This window comes from Thalassophryne amazonica, chromosome 17, assembly GCF_902500255.1.
Source record: "Thalassophryne amazonica chromosome 17, fThaAma1.1, whole genome shotgun sequence".
Lineage (NCBI taxonomy): Eukaryota > Metazoa > Chordata > Actinopteri > Batrachoidiformes > Batrachoididae > Thalassophryne > Thalassophryne amazonica.
Window position 1 is genome coordinate 29,611,228 of NC_047119.1, and position 16,803 is coordinate 29,628,030.

Here is a 16,803-nt window from a genome sequence, read left to right on the forward strand (position 1 = left end):
ACACGTGAAATGGTGAGAGGAAGACAGAATTCCTTCCCTCCTTGCAATCGGAAACCCCATGGAGCAGGGCCAGCAAGCGTCACGCTGTAACTGTTGCTCATGATTCACCTGCAGGTGGGGAGAAAAAAAAAATTCATTTTGTTATAGGTAATCAAAAACAAGTGGTCCCTAAATATTTTTTTACCCCCCTTGGAGCCCCCTACTAAACCACACCCTAGGCTACACAGACCCATGCACAGAGTCCCAAAAGTGTTTTGTGCAAAAATGAACTTTAACTCATACAACTTTAATAACGTATCCCCCACCCCCTTATTATTTTTAATGATTGCCCAGCGAATGTGTGATGACTTAAAATATGTTCACTATTAATTATGTAATTTTGACAGCCTCAGAGCTGATTAAAATTCACAAATGAAAGGTCACTTAATTTAAAATAAATAAATAAAAGCACATGAATTTGATGAGCAGAGCAAATTAAAAAACTGAAACAAGTCACTTTTGGGCCATAGAAAACAACTGCAATATGAATCTTCTGAAAATCAAATTGATATTCATACATAAAATGGCATAAGTCAGGTAATAACCCATAGTAAGAGGAGGAAAAAAAAAGATGACCCTTTGCACAAATCCTCTGTGTCCTTTGACTAAACAGTGATCAAATATGCTCAGACTAAGATCCCTGGGAAAAGTTCTGGCATCAGCTTCTGATGACAGAATGCCAAATAACCAGCTATAAAGGTATTTCACTGTAAAGGTATTTCACAAAAATATATTTCTAAATTTCCCCATAATTTATAAACAAGTACTGTCAGTGCTGGAGAAGAGAAAATAAAGCCAATGCATGCCTTGTTTAGAGACCAGTTTGATATAACAGTAAAATCAACATTTTGGTATTTCCCAGGAATATCAATGTCACAATCTGGCACACTATTTCAGAAATACTTCAAGATATAATGATTACACATATGTGCATGTAAATTTCCAACAGTGAAACACAGCAACAAGTGTTGGGTGCATAAAAATGCACTACTGAGTTTTTCTGGTTTCTTCCATGTCTGTCACACTCCTGAAAATTGAAGTGTAAGCCAGCCCCTAAACGGCTGAAGTCAGATGCTGTCAATTATAAAAATTTAATGTGATAAACTTAGGTTTATTAATAAAGCCAATAGAATATTTGGTTTGCAGAATGCACCCTATTGTTTAGTGTGTGAAAGGTAGTTTGATGAGTCTATTTAAACAACTTCCTTTGTGCACTTATGGATTATGTGTAAACAACTTTGTCCTGGCTAACAGGAAGGGTGGATGGTGACATGAAACGATGGCATCAGTCTGTTATTATGAATTACTATACTTTGTTACAGTAACAAAGAGGAAATAGACAGTGGAAACTTTGCAGCAAATCTACACTCAACAAAAATATAAACGCAACACTTTTGGTTTTGCTCCCATTTTGTATGAGATGAACTCAAAGATCTAAAACTTTTTCCACATACACAATATCACCATTTCCCTCAAATATTGTTCACAAACCAGTCTAAATCTGTGATAGTGAGCACTTCTCCTTTGCTGAGATAATCCATCCCACCTCACAGGTGTGCCATATCAAGATGCTGATTAGACACCATGATTAGTGCACAGGTGTGCCTTAGACTGCCCACAATAAAAGGCCACTCTGAAAGGTGCAGTTTTATCACACAGCACAATGCCACAGATGTTGCAAGATTTGAGGGAGCGTGCAATTGGCATGCTGACAGCAGGAATGTCAACCAGAGCTGTTGCTCGTGTATTGAATGTTCATTTCTCTACCATAAGCCGTCTCCAAAGGCGATTCAGAGAATTTGGCAGTACATCCAACCAGCCTCACAACCGCAGACCATGTGTAACCACACTCGCCCAGGACCTCCACATCCAGCATGTTCACCTCCAAGATCGTCTGAGACCAGCCACTCGGACAGCTGCTGAAACAATCGGTTTGCATAACCAAAGAATTTCTGCACAAACTGTCAGAAACCGTCTCAGGGAAGCTCATCTGCATGCTCGTCGTCCTCATCGGGGTCTCGACCTGACTCTAGTTCGTCGTAGTAACCGACTTGAGTGGGCAAATGCTCACATTCGCTGGCGTTTGGCACGTTGGAGAGGTGTTCTCTTCACGGATGATGCGAAGGAGATGTGTTGCACTGCATGAGGCAAATGGTGGTCACACCAGATACTGACTGGTATCCCCCCCCAATAAAACAAAACTGCACCTTTCAGAGTGGCCTTTTATTGTGGGCAGTCTAAGGCACACCTGTGCACTAATCATGGTGTCTAATCAGCATCTTGGTATGGAACACCTGTGAGGTGGGATGGATTATCTCAGCAAAGGAGAAGTGCTCACTATCACAGATTTAGACTGGTTTGTGAACAATATTTGAGGGAAATGGTGATATTGTGTATGTGGAAAAAGTTTTAGATCTTTGAGTTCATCTCATACAAAATGGGAGCAAAATCAAAAGTGTTGCGTTTATATTTTTGTTGAGTGTATTTGCTGGTTTGGTTTTGTTTTTTTGGTTGGCGATGATACACTCAACATTGACACAAACATGGTACATATACCATATTTTCTCATGTATAAGTCATGTTTATATTTTACTAGTTTGGGAGGCCCTGCGACTTATACTTTGGTGCGATTGTATACCAAAAATTCACAAGTTTGTTATTAATAATAATAACAATTATAATGACTATTTATATAGAACTTTTCCAAGAATTAAAGCACTAAACCAGTGATGTTCAAAGACATTCCAGAGAGGGCCAAGAGGGTGCAGGTTTTCTCTGCAACCATTGACACCAGCAGGTAATTTCACTGACTAACTCATCCCATCTACACAAAGTGACGTTAATCATCTATCCATCCATTTTCTCCCGCGTCATCTGAGGTCAGGTAGTGGGGGCAGCAGCTCAAGCAAAGCTGCCCAGACCCCCCGATCCACACACACACCTCCCCCTGCCCCTCCGGAGGAAGCCCGAGGCATCCCAACCCAGCTGTGAGACATAGTCCCTCCAGCGTGTCCTGGGTCTTCCCTGGAGCCTCCTCCCGATGGGACGTGCCCGGAACACCTCTCCAGCGACGCGTCCAGGGGGCATCCGAAAAAGATGCCCGAGCCACCTCAGCTGGCTCATTTCGACGTGGAGGAGCAGTGGGTCGACTCTGAGTTCCTCCTGAGTGACCGAGCTCCTCACCCTATCTCTAAGGGAATGCCCAGCCACCCTGAGGAGGAAACTCATCTCGGCGGCTTGTACTCACGATCTTGTTCTTTCGGTCATGAACCAAATCTCATGACCATAGGTGAGGGTCGGAACGTAGATCGATCGGTAAATCGAGAGCTTTGCCCCCCTGCTCAGCTCTCTCTTCACCACAACAGTCCGATACAGCGACCGCATCACTGCAGACGCTGCACCGATCTGTCTGTCAATCTCACGCTCCATCCGTCCCTCACTCGTGAACAAGACGCCGAGATACTTAAACTCCTCCACTTGAGGCAAGGACACTCCACCGACCTGAAGAGGGTAAAGCACCTTTTTCCAGTCGAGAACCATGGCCTCGGATTTGGAGGTGCTGATCTTCATCCCGGACGCTTCACACTTGGCTGCAAACCGCTCCAGTGCATGCTGAAGGTCCTGATTTGATGATGTGATGTTAATCAGTGAATTTCAGTTCAATTTATTACATTTATATAGCGCCAAATCACAACAAAGTTGCCTCATGGTGCTTCACACAAGTAAGGTCTCCAGCAGGTGAAATCACCTATTAGAGTCAGCGGTTACAAAGAAAACCCTCTTGGCCCTTTCTGGAATGTCTTTGGACACTACTGCACTAAAATAAATAAACTCCAATAATAAAAGAATAAATGGTAGCCATATAAAAGACACTACAACAATGCACAAAAATCCCAAATCAAAGAGCTCATAACCATATATGTCCGGTGCGACATACGTGTTTTGTTTTGTTTTTCCCCCTTCAAGATGCATTTATTGATGGGTGCGATTTATAATCTGCTGCGATTTATACTCTGGAAAATACGGTATATATTATAGTTCTTGCCAATTTGACCCTAATGGAACTTTTGCATAAAGTATAGACCAGGATATACAACACAAGAGTAAATCATACACAACACAAACACAGGGATCATATTTGCAAGTAAAACAACACTTGTAACCAAGATGTCTGTAAATGCTGTTGTACATAATTGGAAGTGACAATACGAGGATGACGTCACAGTACTGTCAATGCTTTTAAAAATATTTCTTCAGTTATGGCTGGGTGTGGTTGAAACTTTTTTTCCTTAAAAATGCCAAAGATAACAGTATGGTTGTAAAAAAACATTGCAACTGTGTTCTCTTGAACTAAGCACATTACATTAAAAGTAAAACTGAGCATGACAAAAGTAAAAAAGTGTATACACGAATGAATTTACTTCATTTAAATAGGTACACAGATCCCACACAATCAGAATTGTCCAACCAAGAAATTTTTCCTCTGTATTCCCAATTAGGTAAAGCAAAATTGTGTTGGCTGGATAAGTACAAATAATATGGGATCTATTTGCAAATTTAAATCAAATCCATCCAACCTCATGGAGCTTGAGAGGTGCTGCAAAGAGGAATGGGCAAAACTGCCCAAAGATACGTGCACCAAGCTTGTGGCATCATATTCAAGAAGACCTGAGGCTGTAATTGTTGCCAAAGGTGCATCAACAAAGTACTGGGCAAAGGCTGTGAATACTTATGGACACGTAATTTCTTAGTTTTTTATTTTTAATAAATTTGCAAAAACAAAACAACAACAAAAAAAACTTTTTCATGTTGTCATTATGGGGTGTTGTGAGTAGAATTGTAAAGTAAGTCCCTTCGGCTGCTCCCTTGTTTTTATACTCGGGGTGGCCACAGCAAATCCGAGGTGCTCTGCATGTTGAATTGGCACAGGTTTTACGCCGGATGCCCTTCCTGACACAACTCCACATTACATGGAGAAATGTGGCAGGGGTGGGATTTGAACCCGGAACCTTCTAACTGAAACCAAGTGCATTAACCACTTGGCCACCACCTAGAATTGTGATGGAAAAAAAAAAATCTTTACTCCATGTTGGAATAAGGTTGTAACATAAAATGCAGCAAAAGTGATGCTCTAAATGCATTCTAGATGCACTGTACATCAATATTTTCATAATTGTTTATTTACAATAGTCAGCAAATTTGGCATTTTATTTACAAATGATACACACTTGGGAATGACTGTACTAGCCTGTACAGATAAAGACACTTAAATCATAGGGTTAATGTAGTGCATGAGTAGAACTGCAAGATAATATCATAAAAACTACTGCACATTCATGTCTGAAATCTTAGGTTCTGGGAGACAAAGGTAAAGACCAGTGATCCTCTTATTTTGGATCATGTTGGTTGATTTTTTTTTAAACATGCAAATTACTAAGACATAAAATAAAGATTAGGCAGCCTATCAGGTTGCTCAAGAATCTTTGTCGATAACTGCAGGATCCTGGTGGCTACTAAGGCCACTGTTGCTTGTTTTCTATCATGCAAGTATTTTATGAATAGTAACCCAGTTTGGTGTTGTGGTGTAATGGATGTGGTGACACAGTACCAGTGTGTGCTCCCAGACCTGACCTGCATTCAAAAAGCACACATCTCTGCCACATTGTGGAAATGATCCACTTTGTAGTGTTGAGGGCTTTAATACATATGTAATATACAATGATTTTGGTTTATTTTTTAGATTGACCAGATTGATCTAAGTTTCATTTATTTCTGTAAACAGAGGCAAATTTCACTGAAAACACTTCCTAGGAGCGTACAAAACACCTTGCCATGGCAGCAGAGACATGCCAGTTTGAGGCTGTAATTCATGCTGCTGTCATAAAGTCCCTCAAGGCTGCAGCACCACCCTTTGTATATCACCTGGTCAGTTGTACAAGACAATTACATGCATCAAGTGAGCAGCTGACCTTTGGACTGTCTTATCAGAATGGGTGAAAGAGAATGTCCTTTTTAGAAAGCCAGAAGAGCAGCCAAAAACTAGAGCAGATAAACATCGGCTGAAATAAACTGTGTGAAAGTGACAGGGTGGAGGTAAACAAATGGAAAGCACAAAGTGTGCAGCACTGTTTATACTAAGGACTGTGGCAATGATAACATTATACACCAATCCAAGTGCACTTAGACAAACACAAAGAACGTGGGTGTTTATATTAAGATAGGAACCAACAGATGTCTGTCGTCTTCAAGGTGATGATGGGTTCAGATAAGTTTGTTTTTTGTTGTTGTTTGGTTTTGTATTTTTGTGGGGGGAAAAAAATACAACAGTAGGGAAGCTAAGGCTCCCTTGCAAAAAAAACAACTTTTTAGGTTCCTTAGATGACCTCAAAACACAGTCAGGATGCTCCAAAAATAAATACTAGCCTCATGCTGAATATACAGGATAGCATTCAAAAATGTCCACCAAAACATGAAAAGGTCATTATCGTTGCTCACCTACACCAAGGCCTACCACAGAAATCATATCACCAAGTACTAAGTCCCTTCGGCTACTCCCTTGTTTTGTACTCGGGGTCGCCACAGCAAATCCAAGGTGGATCTGCATGTTGAATTGGCACAAATTTTGCACCGGATGCCCTTCCTGACGCAACTCCACATTACATGGAGAAATGTGGTAGGGGTGGGATTCGAACCAGGAACCTTCCGCACTGAAACCAAATCATATCACCAAGAATGACAACCAATTCAGTTAACAGTTTAAGCCATTTCAGTAAATAATGTAATTCTAAAATGTTTGCTTGGAGATTATATATATATAAAGTACAACTCAACTGCCAAACAGTCAACTGCCTCTTTCATAGCTGCCCAAACCCTGTTTACCAGTTCATCTGAGCCCATACATGTCTGCAATGGAATGCTGACAAACTCTCTTTACAGAGGACAAAAGAGACAATGGACAGACAAAAAAAAAAAAAAAGAAAGAAAAGAAAAAACACTGCAGGCTTTTTGTAAAGACCGTGTAATCACTGAAACTCTGGAAAATGCCTCTGGTTAAATACAACCTGGACAAACACATTAAACCACATGCAACAAGCACAACTTCACTGCTTTGGTAGAACTGTGCATGATTTCTTAATTATCGCTCAGTTCAAACATTTAAAGCCAATAAAGAGATTATTTAAGATACTTGAAAATAGGTGAAATTCATCCTGTGCTCTGGATTACACTCATATTAGTGGTGTTTTTTTTCCTAATAAGGAGAGAACAAACACTGTTCACATCTCATGTCTGTGCTTGTTTTGCAATTTGAAATGATATCATGCATAGACATGAGCAGACACACCTTAGAGTGTTTCCAAACAGAGAGAAAAAAAAGTTGAGCTGTATTTAATCAGCAGCACTCACATAGTCATTTCTGCATTTTAGCTCAGGCACATTTCCAGCCATTTCCTACCGAGACCTTATCGTTCAAGTTCTGGTCGTAACTTCATTTTATTGTGTTGAATATTTCAACACTTACACAAGAAATAACAGATTAAAACACAATCCTTTCAGCACACTAAATACAACAGGGACCTGGTGAAAGGTACCAAAGTACTGCCTGACAGCTTCATAGGACTGGTGGTAAAAGCTACTTGAGGTGAATACATTTAGAATACAGACTGTCCAATAGCCCGAGTAGTCTATTATCACCAAATTAATCACTGACAATAACATTTAGATGCTGTGGAACAATCTGACCCTCGATAAAGTGAAAAGCAGCAGAATTCCCTACTGCTATAAACAACATTCTAAGCCTAAGTTATTAGTTAACTTGTAGCTTTGTTAATGCCTAACCATACCAACACACTTTTGTAGACACACACACACTTGTATGCAAACGTTTGGGCAACCCTGATAGTTTTCATGATTTTCCTTTATAAATCATTGGTTGTCTGGATCAGAAATTTCAGTTAAATATATCATGTAGCAGACGAACATACTGATATTTGAGAAGTGAAATGAAGTGTCTAGTATTTACAGAAAGTGTACAATAATTATTTAAACAAAATTAGGCAGGTGCATTAATTTGGGCACCCTTATTTTATTGGTTTGAATACATTTGACACTAATTATTGGAACACAGAATTGGTTTGGTAAGCTCATTGACCCTTGACCTCCTTACACAGATGAATCCAATCATGAGAAAGGGTATTTAAGATGGCCGTTTACAAGTGTTTCCCCTCTTTACATCTCTTCTAATGAGTGGCAACATGAGCACCTCTAAACAACTCTAATACTCTAATAACCTGAAAACAAAGACTGTTCAACATCATGGTTTAGGGGAAGGATACAAAAAGAGATTTCAGTGGTCTGTTTCCACTGTGAGGAACATAGTGAGGAAATGGAAGCCCGCAGGCACAGTACTAGTTAAGGCCTGAAGTGGCAGGCCAAGCAAAATCTCATAAGCTGAAGTGAAGGATGGTGAGAACAGTCATAGTCAACCCACAGACCTGCTCCAAAGACCTACAACATGAGCTTGCTGCAGATAGTGTCTCTGTGCATTGTTCAACTATACAGCACACTTTGTAGAAGAAGATGCTGGATGAGAGTAATGCAGAGGAAGCCTTTTCTGAGTACACACCACAAACAGAGTCACTTGAGGTATACTACAGCACATTTGGACAAGCCAGCTTCATTTTCAAATAAGGTGCTGTAGACTGATGAAACTAAAATTGAATTATCTGGACATAACAAGGGGTGGTATGCATGACAGAAAAAGAACACAGCATTCCAACAGAAACACTTGCTACCTACAGTAAAATTTGGACATGGTTCCATCATGCTGTGTGGCTGTGTGGCCAGTGCAGGTACTGGGAATCTTATTAAAGTTGAGGGTCACATGGATTCCAGTCAATATCAGCAGATTCTTGAGAACAACGTTCATGAATCAGTGACAAAGTTGAAGCTGCACCGGGGCTGGATCTTTCAACAAGACAATGAGCCTAAACACTGCTCAAAATCTACTAAGGCATTCATGCAGAGGAACAAGTACAATGTTTTGTAATGGCCATCTCAGTCCCCAGACCTGAATTTTATTGAAAATCTGTGGTGTGATTTTAAGCAGACTGTCCATGCTCGGAAACCAACAAACCTGAGATGTTTTGTAAAGAAGAATCGTCCAAAATACCTTCAACCAGAATCTAGACTCTCATTCAGGCTCTCAGACTCATTATTTCTGCAAAAGGAGGATCTACTAAATATTGATGTATTTTTTCTGTTGGGGTGCCCAAATTTATGCACCTGTCTAATTTTGTTAAAAGAATTATTGTATACTTTCTGTAAATCCTATAAACTTCATTTCACTTCTCAAATATCATTGTGTTTGTCTTTACATACCACTGTATACACACACACACACACACACCCACACCCCTCCCTGGCTGTTGGGGGGAGGAGAGTGAGATTTTTATGTATATACAGTGCATGTGGAAAGTATTCACAGCGCTTCAGTTTTTATACATTTTGTTATGTCACAGCCTTAAATCAAAATAGATGAAATTCATTTTTTTCCTCAAAATTTTACACACAATACCCCATAATGACAATGTAAGAAAGTTTTTTTTTCCAGATTTTTGCAAATTTGGTTTCAGTGCGAAGGTGGTTCAAACCACAACCCTGCCATTTCTCCATGTAATGCGAAGCTTCATCAGAAAGGGCATCCAGCGTAAAATTCTGCCAAATCAACATGCAGATCTACTTTGGATCTGCTGTGGCAACCCCAAGTGAAAGAAAAGGAAGCACCGAAGGAAATTTTTGTATTAAAAATAAAAATCCCCTAAGAAATCACATGTAGCGACACAAGTATTCACAGCCTTTGCCATCAAACTCCGAATTGAGCTCAGGTGCAACCTGTTTCCACTGCTTAACTGGAGTCCACCTGGTGTAAATTCAGTTGATTGGACATGATTTGGAAAGACACTTGTCTACATATAAGGTTCCACAGTTGACAGTGCATGTCGGAGCACTAGCCAAGCAAGATGTCAAAGGAATTGTCTGTAGACCTCCGAGACAGGATTGTCTCGAGATACAAATCTGGGGTAAGGTACAGGATTTTCTCTCTCTCTCTTATATATATATATATATATATATATATATATATATATATATATATATATATATATATATATATATATATATATATATATACACACATATATAAAAATATAAAACGCAACACTTTTGGTTTTGCTCCCATTTTGTATGAGATGAACTCAAAGATCTAAAACTTTTTCCACATACACAATATCACCATTTCCCTCAAATATTGTTCACAAACCAGTCTAAATCTGTGATAGTGAGCACTTCTCCTTTGCTGAGATAATCCATCCCACCTCACAGGTGTGCCATACCAAGATGCTGATTAGACACCATGATTAGTGCACAGGTGTGCCTTAGACTGTCCACAATAAAAGGCCACTCTGAAAGGTGCAGTTTTGTTTTATTGGGGGCCGATACCAGTCAGTATCTGGTGTGACCACCATTTGCCTCCTTCGCATAGAGTTGATCAGGTTGTCAATTGTGGCCTGTGGAATGTTGGTCCACTCCTCTTCAATGGCTGTGCGAAGTTGCTGGATATTGGCAGGAACTGGTACACGCTGTCGTATATGCCGGTCCAGAGCATCCCAAACATGCTCAATGGGTGACATGTCCGGTGAGTATGCCGGCCATGCAAGAACCGGGACATTTTCAGCTTCCAAGAATTGTGTACAGATCCTTGCAACACGGGGCCGTGCATTATCCTGCTGCAACATGAGGTGATGTTCTTGGATGTATGGCACAACAATGGGCCTCAGGATCTGTGCATTCAAAATGCCATCAATAAAATGCACCTGTGTTCTTCGTCCATAACAGACGCCTGCCCATACCATAACCCCACCACCACCATGGGCCACTCGATCCACAACATTGACATCAGAAAACCGCTCACCCACACGACGCCACACACGCTGTCTGCCATCTGCCCTGGACAGTGTGAACCGGGAATCATCCGTGAAGAGAACACCTCTCCAACGTGCCAAACGCCAGTGAATGTGAGCATTTGCCCACTCAAGTCGGTTACGACGACGAACTGGAATCAGGTCGAGACCCAGATGAAGACGACAAGCATGCAGATGAGCTTCCCTGAGACGGTTTCTGACAGTTTGTGCAGAAATTCTTTGGTTATGCAAACCGACTGTTTCAGCAGCTGTCCGAGTGGCTGGTCTCAGACGATCTTGGAGGTGAACATGCTGGATGTGGAGGTCCTGGTCGTGGTTACACGTGGTCTGCGGTTGTGAGGCTGGTTGGATGTACTGCCAAATTCTCTGAAACGCCTTTGGAGATGGCTTATGGTAGAGAAATGAACATTCAATACACAAGCAACAGCTCTGGTTGACATTCCTGCTGTCAGCATGCCAATTGCACACTCCCTCAAATCTTGCGACATCTGTGGCATTGTGCTGTGTGATAAAACTGCACCTTTCAGAGTGGCCTTTTATTGTGGGCAGTCTAAGGCACACCTGTGCACTAATCATGGTGTCTAATCAGCATCTTGATATGGCACACCTGTGAGGTGGGACAGCTCACTATCACAGATTTAGACTGGTTTGTGAACAATATTTGAGGGAAATGGTGATAGTGTATGTGGAAAAAGTTTTAGATATTTGAGTTCATCTCATACAAAATGGGAGCAAAACCAAAAGTGTTGCGTTTATAGTTTTGTTGAGTATATATATATATAAATATAAATTCGCCGAGTCGTCACGGAAACGACTCGGCGAATTTGCGCGCACGTCTTTCATTAAAAAAATGTCCTTAAACAGTGGAATGTCCGCATAAAGTCCCCATGCCGGCCTCTTCTCAATCTTCTCTGTTCTCTCACGACGTCCTGGGTGAATTAAGCCTTAAATTAGGATGTTTTCAGGTCGAAACAGGCTGACGACGGCGCCTGGAAGCGCTGCAGGACGTCCCGCTCTGTGGGAAGTCCTTACACCGACAGAAACACCCCATAATCTCTCATCAGCCGTTAAACTTTTCACCGAAAACCATCTTAATTTCTCGAATAGTATCCACTCGGATATTCCTTACAGGTCCAGAAAAAATTTTGATAAAGCAACGCACGCCGTCTCGAGCAGCGTGTGAAACAAAGGAATTCAGCCGAGAGGGTGGGACCACATCTCACTCAAGGCCTGCCCACAGGGAAATGATGTCACCGACACGCGTGAAAAAACTCACGCATGCGCACGAGGGTTCAAGCATGATTGGTGGAATCGCACGTCATTCAAATCCATATAGTTAAAAAAAAATAATAAAAGGGTCGGTTTATTGTCTAATAGACCTCATGTATATATACACATATATATATATACACACACACACACATATATATATATATATATATATACACACACACACACACACACACACACACACACACACACACACACACACACACACACACACACACACACACGTAGTCAGGAAAATAAGTATTTGAACACCCTGCGATTTTGCATGTTCTCCCACTTAGAAATCACGGAGGGGTCTGAAATTTTCATCTTAGGTGCATGTCCACTGTGAGAATATAATCTAAAAAAAAAAATCCGGAAATCACAATGTATGATTTTTTAATAATTTATTTGTATGTTACTGCTGCAAATAAGTATTTGAACGCCTGTGAAAATCAATGTTAATATTTGGTACAGTAGCCTTTGTTTGCAGTTACAGAGGTCAAACATTTCCTGTAGTTTATCACCAGGTTTGCACAGACTGCAGCAGGGATTTTGGTCCACTCCTCCAGATCTTTCAGGTTTGGAGTTTCAGCTCCCTCCAAAGATTTTCTATTGAGTTCAGGTCTGGAGACTGGCCAGGTCACTCCAGGATCTTGAAATGCTTCTTACAGAGCCCCTCCTTAGTTGCCCTGGCTGTGTGTTTGGGGTCATTGTCATGCTGGAAGACCCAGCCATGACCCATCTTCAATGCTCTTACTGAGGGAAGGAGGTTGTTTGCCAAAATCTCGCAATACATGACCCCATCGATCCTCCCTTCAATACGGTGCAGTCGTCCTGTCCTCTTTGCAGAAGAGCACCCCCAGAGTATGAAGATTCCACCCTCATGCTTCACGGTTGGGATGGTTTTCTTGGGGTTGTTCTCATCCTCTAAACATGGTAAGTGGAGTTGATCCCAAAAAGCTCTATTCTGGTCTCATCTGACCACATGACCTTCTCCCATGCCTCCTCTGGATCATCCAGATGGTCACTGGTGAACTTCAAACGGGCCTGGATATGTGTTGGCTTGAGCAGGGGGACCTTGCTGCCCTGCAGGATTTTAAACCATGACAGCATCATGTGTTACTAATGTAATCTTTGTGACTGTGCTCCCAGCTCTCTTCGGGTCATTGACCAGGTCCTCCTGTGTAGTTCTGAGCTTTCTCAGAATCATCCTTACCCCACAAAGTGAGATCTTGCATGGAATCCCAGACCGAGGGAGATTGACAGTTCTCTTGTGTTTCTTCCACTTATAATAAATAATCATAACAGTTGTTGTCTTCCACCAAGCTGCTTGCCTGTTGTCCTGTAGTCCATCCCAGCCTTGTGCAGGTCTACAGTTTTGTCCCTGGTGTCCTTAGACAGCTCTTTGGTCTTGGCTATGGTGAACAGGTTGGAGTGTGATTGATTGAGTGTGTGAACAGGTGTCTTTTATACAGGTAACAAGTTCAAACAGGTGCAATTAATACAGGTAAAGAGTGCAGAATAAGAGGGCTTCTTAAAGAAAAATGAACAGGTCTGTGTGAGCCAGAATTCTTACTGGTTAGACGGTGTTCAAATACTTATTTGCAGCAGTAACATACAAATAAATTCTTAAAAAAAAAAAAAAAAAAAAAATCATACATTGTGATTTCCGGATTTTTTTTTTTTTAGATTATGACTCGCAGTGGACATGCACCTAAGATGAAAATTTCAGACCCCTGCATAATTTCTAAGTGGGAGAACTTGCAAAACCACAGGGTGTTCAAATACTTATTTTCCTCACTGTATATATATATATATATATATATATATATATATATATATAAAATATGATCACGTCATTGTGTTGAGGGCTACTTCCTGAAAGGAGGACATGTTTCAGCTCAGTCAACTGAGTTTCAGTTTATTTGGCACATCGGGACTTCCTGCTCCTTAAAGCAGTTCATTGTTCAGTGCCATTTCCGTAGAGCGTTGTCAGAACTCAGAATGACAATGAATGAACAGGGAGTAAAATAGACTGTTTCATGTAGCAGCCCAAGGAATCAATACAGCATTGATTGAACAAGAAGCCAAACTATTCAACTGATTTAGTGCACTGAACCTTTTCTTTCACTGACGATTAGATCGGTTACTAGTTATACATCATTAAGAGAGGACAGAATAAAGCTACTGACCACTCTGACCTCAATGGCTCAAGTCATGTTTCTTCCATGTAATCCATTGAAATGAACAAAAAAGCATCTCAGATGTAACGGACCCAGAAAGCAGTTACAAGTTTTCCCTTTTCATATGTAGCAGATATTTCCTAACGCTTCAGGTTACATACAGCATTGTTGACTCACAGTATGACGTTTGTTGAGTTTACTCAACTACTGTGTGTCATCTATGAAAGATAGTGCAGAACTATTACAAAATCACAATTTTAGTCATTTCTCCTCTCCCTCTCACTGACTTACACAGGAACATTGCTTTCCAATTTTTTGGATTAAAAAAAACATTGACATCTACAAGGAAGTTCTTCAGAATGCTAGCCTGATGTGCCGACATCCTTTTGTGAGGAGATTAAGGTACTGGCATATCTGGCCATTGTCATTAATACTGAAGCTGATGAAGCTTTTCTGGATGTACAGTGCAACTTTTCAAGGAATTAAACAAGTCCAGTTGACCTGACTCAACCTGCTTCAATACCATGGCCTGGATGACTGAGAATCTGCAGAGACATTAGAGTTAGGCTTGTGCATGAAGCATAATGTTGGGTAGGTGAAATAACATTGGGTGGCGTACTAAAAAACAATCCACGGATTGTACAGGGTGCTGTATCAATGTAAGGACCTAAACTATAAGTGGAAACTGGGTTAGGGTTAGAGTGTTTACTTATTAATATTAGTCGCTTTTTGTTATTGCCGTGGCTTTTTGTTAATGCCATGGCTAGCCGTATGTAGCCATATTATTAACACAAATCTAAATTCATATGTAGCGCTTCTGAATGGACAGTCTAGGTTACACAATTATGACGGTAGAAATGTTTACATGTTTTCTATCTGTAAGTAGAGAACAAATTACCTTTTGAGGCGAAGATCTTTTACACCTTCTGTGGTTCCAAGATATTTGTTATTATCTATCCTTCTAACTTTACCACAGTCATTTAAAACTTGAAGAGTGTGTGTGTGTGTGCGCATGTGGTGGCTTTAACAAGATTGTCATGTGAACCCATGCTGCTGGTTCACAAGTCAGACGCCCTGCCACTTACGCCTCACACTCTGCTATGGGTTATGACCCAATGCAGAGCTTGACATTATCATACACACCAGTGGAGAAGCTTTAAACTTAATTTAAAACTTATCCTTAACCCCTAACCTGGTTGAAACATAATAGATTTTTTTTATTATTATTACTATGGTTTCTTACTGACATAATTAGTTTTATTCATAAATAGATAATCCAAAATTATATGCATTGTACCATATAACTTTTTTTTTGTTTGTTTGCTTGACTGCAGATTTACTTGGAGCTACTTTTTAATTCCAAACTTCAATCTTCTAACAGGTTACAAGAGAATAGTATTTAAAATGACTTTTAAAAACTATATATCAAAGTACACACACACACACACACACACACACACACACACACACACACACACACACACACACACACACACACACACACACACACACACACACACACGTTTAGAGAATATAACATGATAAAAAAAAGATAACAGACTGCCCAATTTCATGGGCAGCAAATGTAGTATGAATTTGTTTGTCTCAGTGGGTGTAACAAAAACGTGTCTAATTTATTTCCTGATGTTTCATTCCCGAAAATAAAAATAAAACATTTTAAAATAAGAAGATAAATCAAGTATTTTAACAGCGTTGGACGATTTAAGGTGCGCGTGCCCTTAGGAATCCGGTATCAGAGACATAAAGCAGATAAAAAGTCTCCTCGGTTACCTATTTAATGTCAGCAGTAGCTTTGACTCTTGTTGCCTTAGTTTTCGTATCAGAGTGCTCACCTTGTCTTGTCAGAATGTCTGGCGGTGTGCAGAAGTGTGATATCGTCGGTTCTCACATTCGAAGTGAAGAGGACTGAAGGGAATTGAAACTTCCGCATATGAGCCCGCCCACACAGGCTGCCGGTGGGAGGGGCTTCATGGCGCTAACATGTTAGCATTTAGCTTGTTTAGACTTGTCCACAGGTAAAATGGATTTAGTTCACTCTGTTTTTCAAAAAAATGTGTTGAAGGAGCTCAAACATGATCTTCATGTACACCCCAGCCTCCTAAAACTTCACTTTGTGAAGAGTTTCGCAGTTATTTGTGTTGCTGAAGAGTTGATAAAATCACATAACCATGACCAACGCCATGCTTAGAATTAATCACTAAACCTGGACCACATGTACATTATGCCAATTTGAAAATTTTTCTTATGACCTAAGCATGGCACATGTATAATTGAACAGTGTGTTGTCGAAGCATGGTCAATGCCAGTTG

At 40.5% G+C, this 16,803-nt stretch overlaps 1 protein-coding gene across 2 annotated transcripts in view; it reads right to left on the reverse strand.

Moving 5' to 3' along the window:
- The window catches only part of pdlim5b (PDZ and LIM domain 5b), a 70,689-nt gene extending 54,257 nt beyond the window's left edge, over positions 1 to 16,432 (reverse strand). For both annotated transcript variants that reach the window (XM_034191566.1, XM_034191565.1), the window contains exons 1-2: positions 16,327 to 16,432; positions 3 to 108 (exon numbers count right to left, since the gene is read on the reverse strand). In XM_034191566.1, the coding sequence (XP_034047457.1) occupies positions 3 to 101 (99 nt within the window). In that variant the 5' untranslated portion in view covers positions 102 to 108; positions 16,327 to 16,432. The remainder of the gene's footprint in view (positions 1 to 2; positions 109 to 16,326) is intronic.
- Between the last annotated feature and the right edge of the window lie 371 nt (positions 16,433 to 16,803).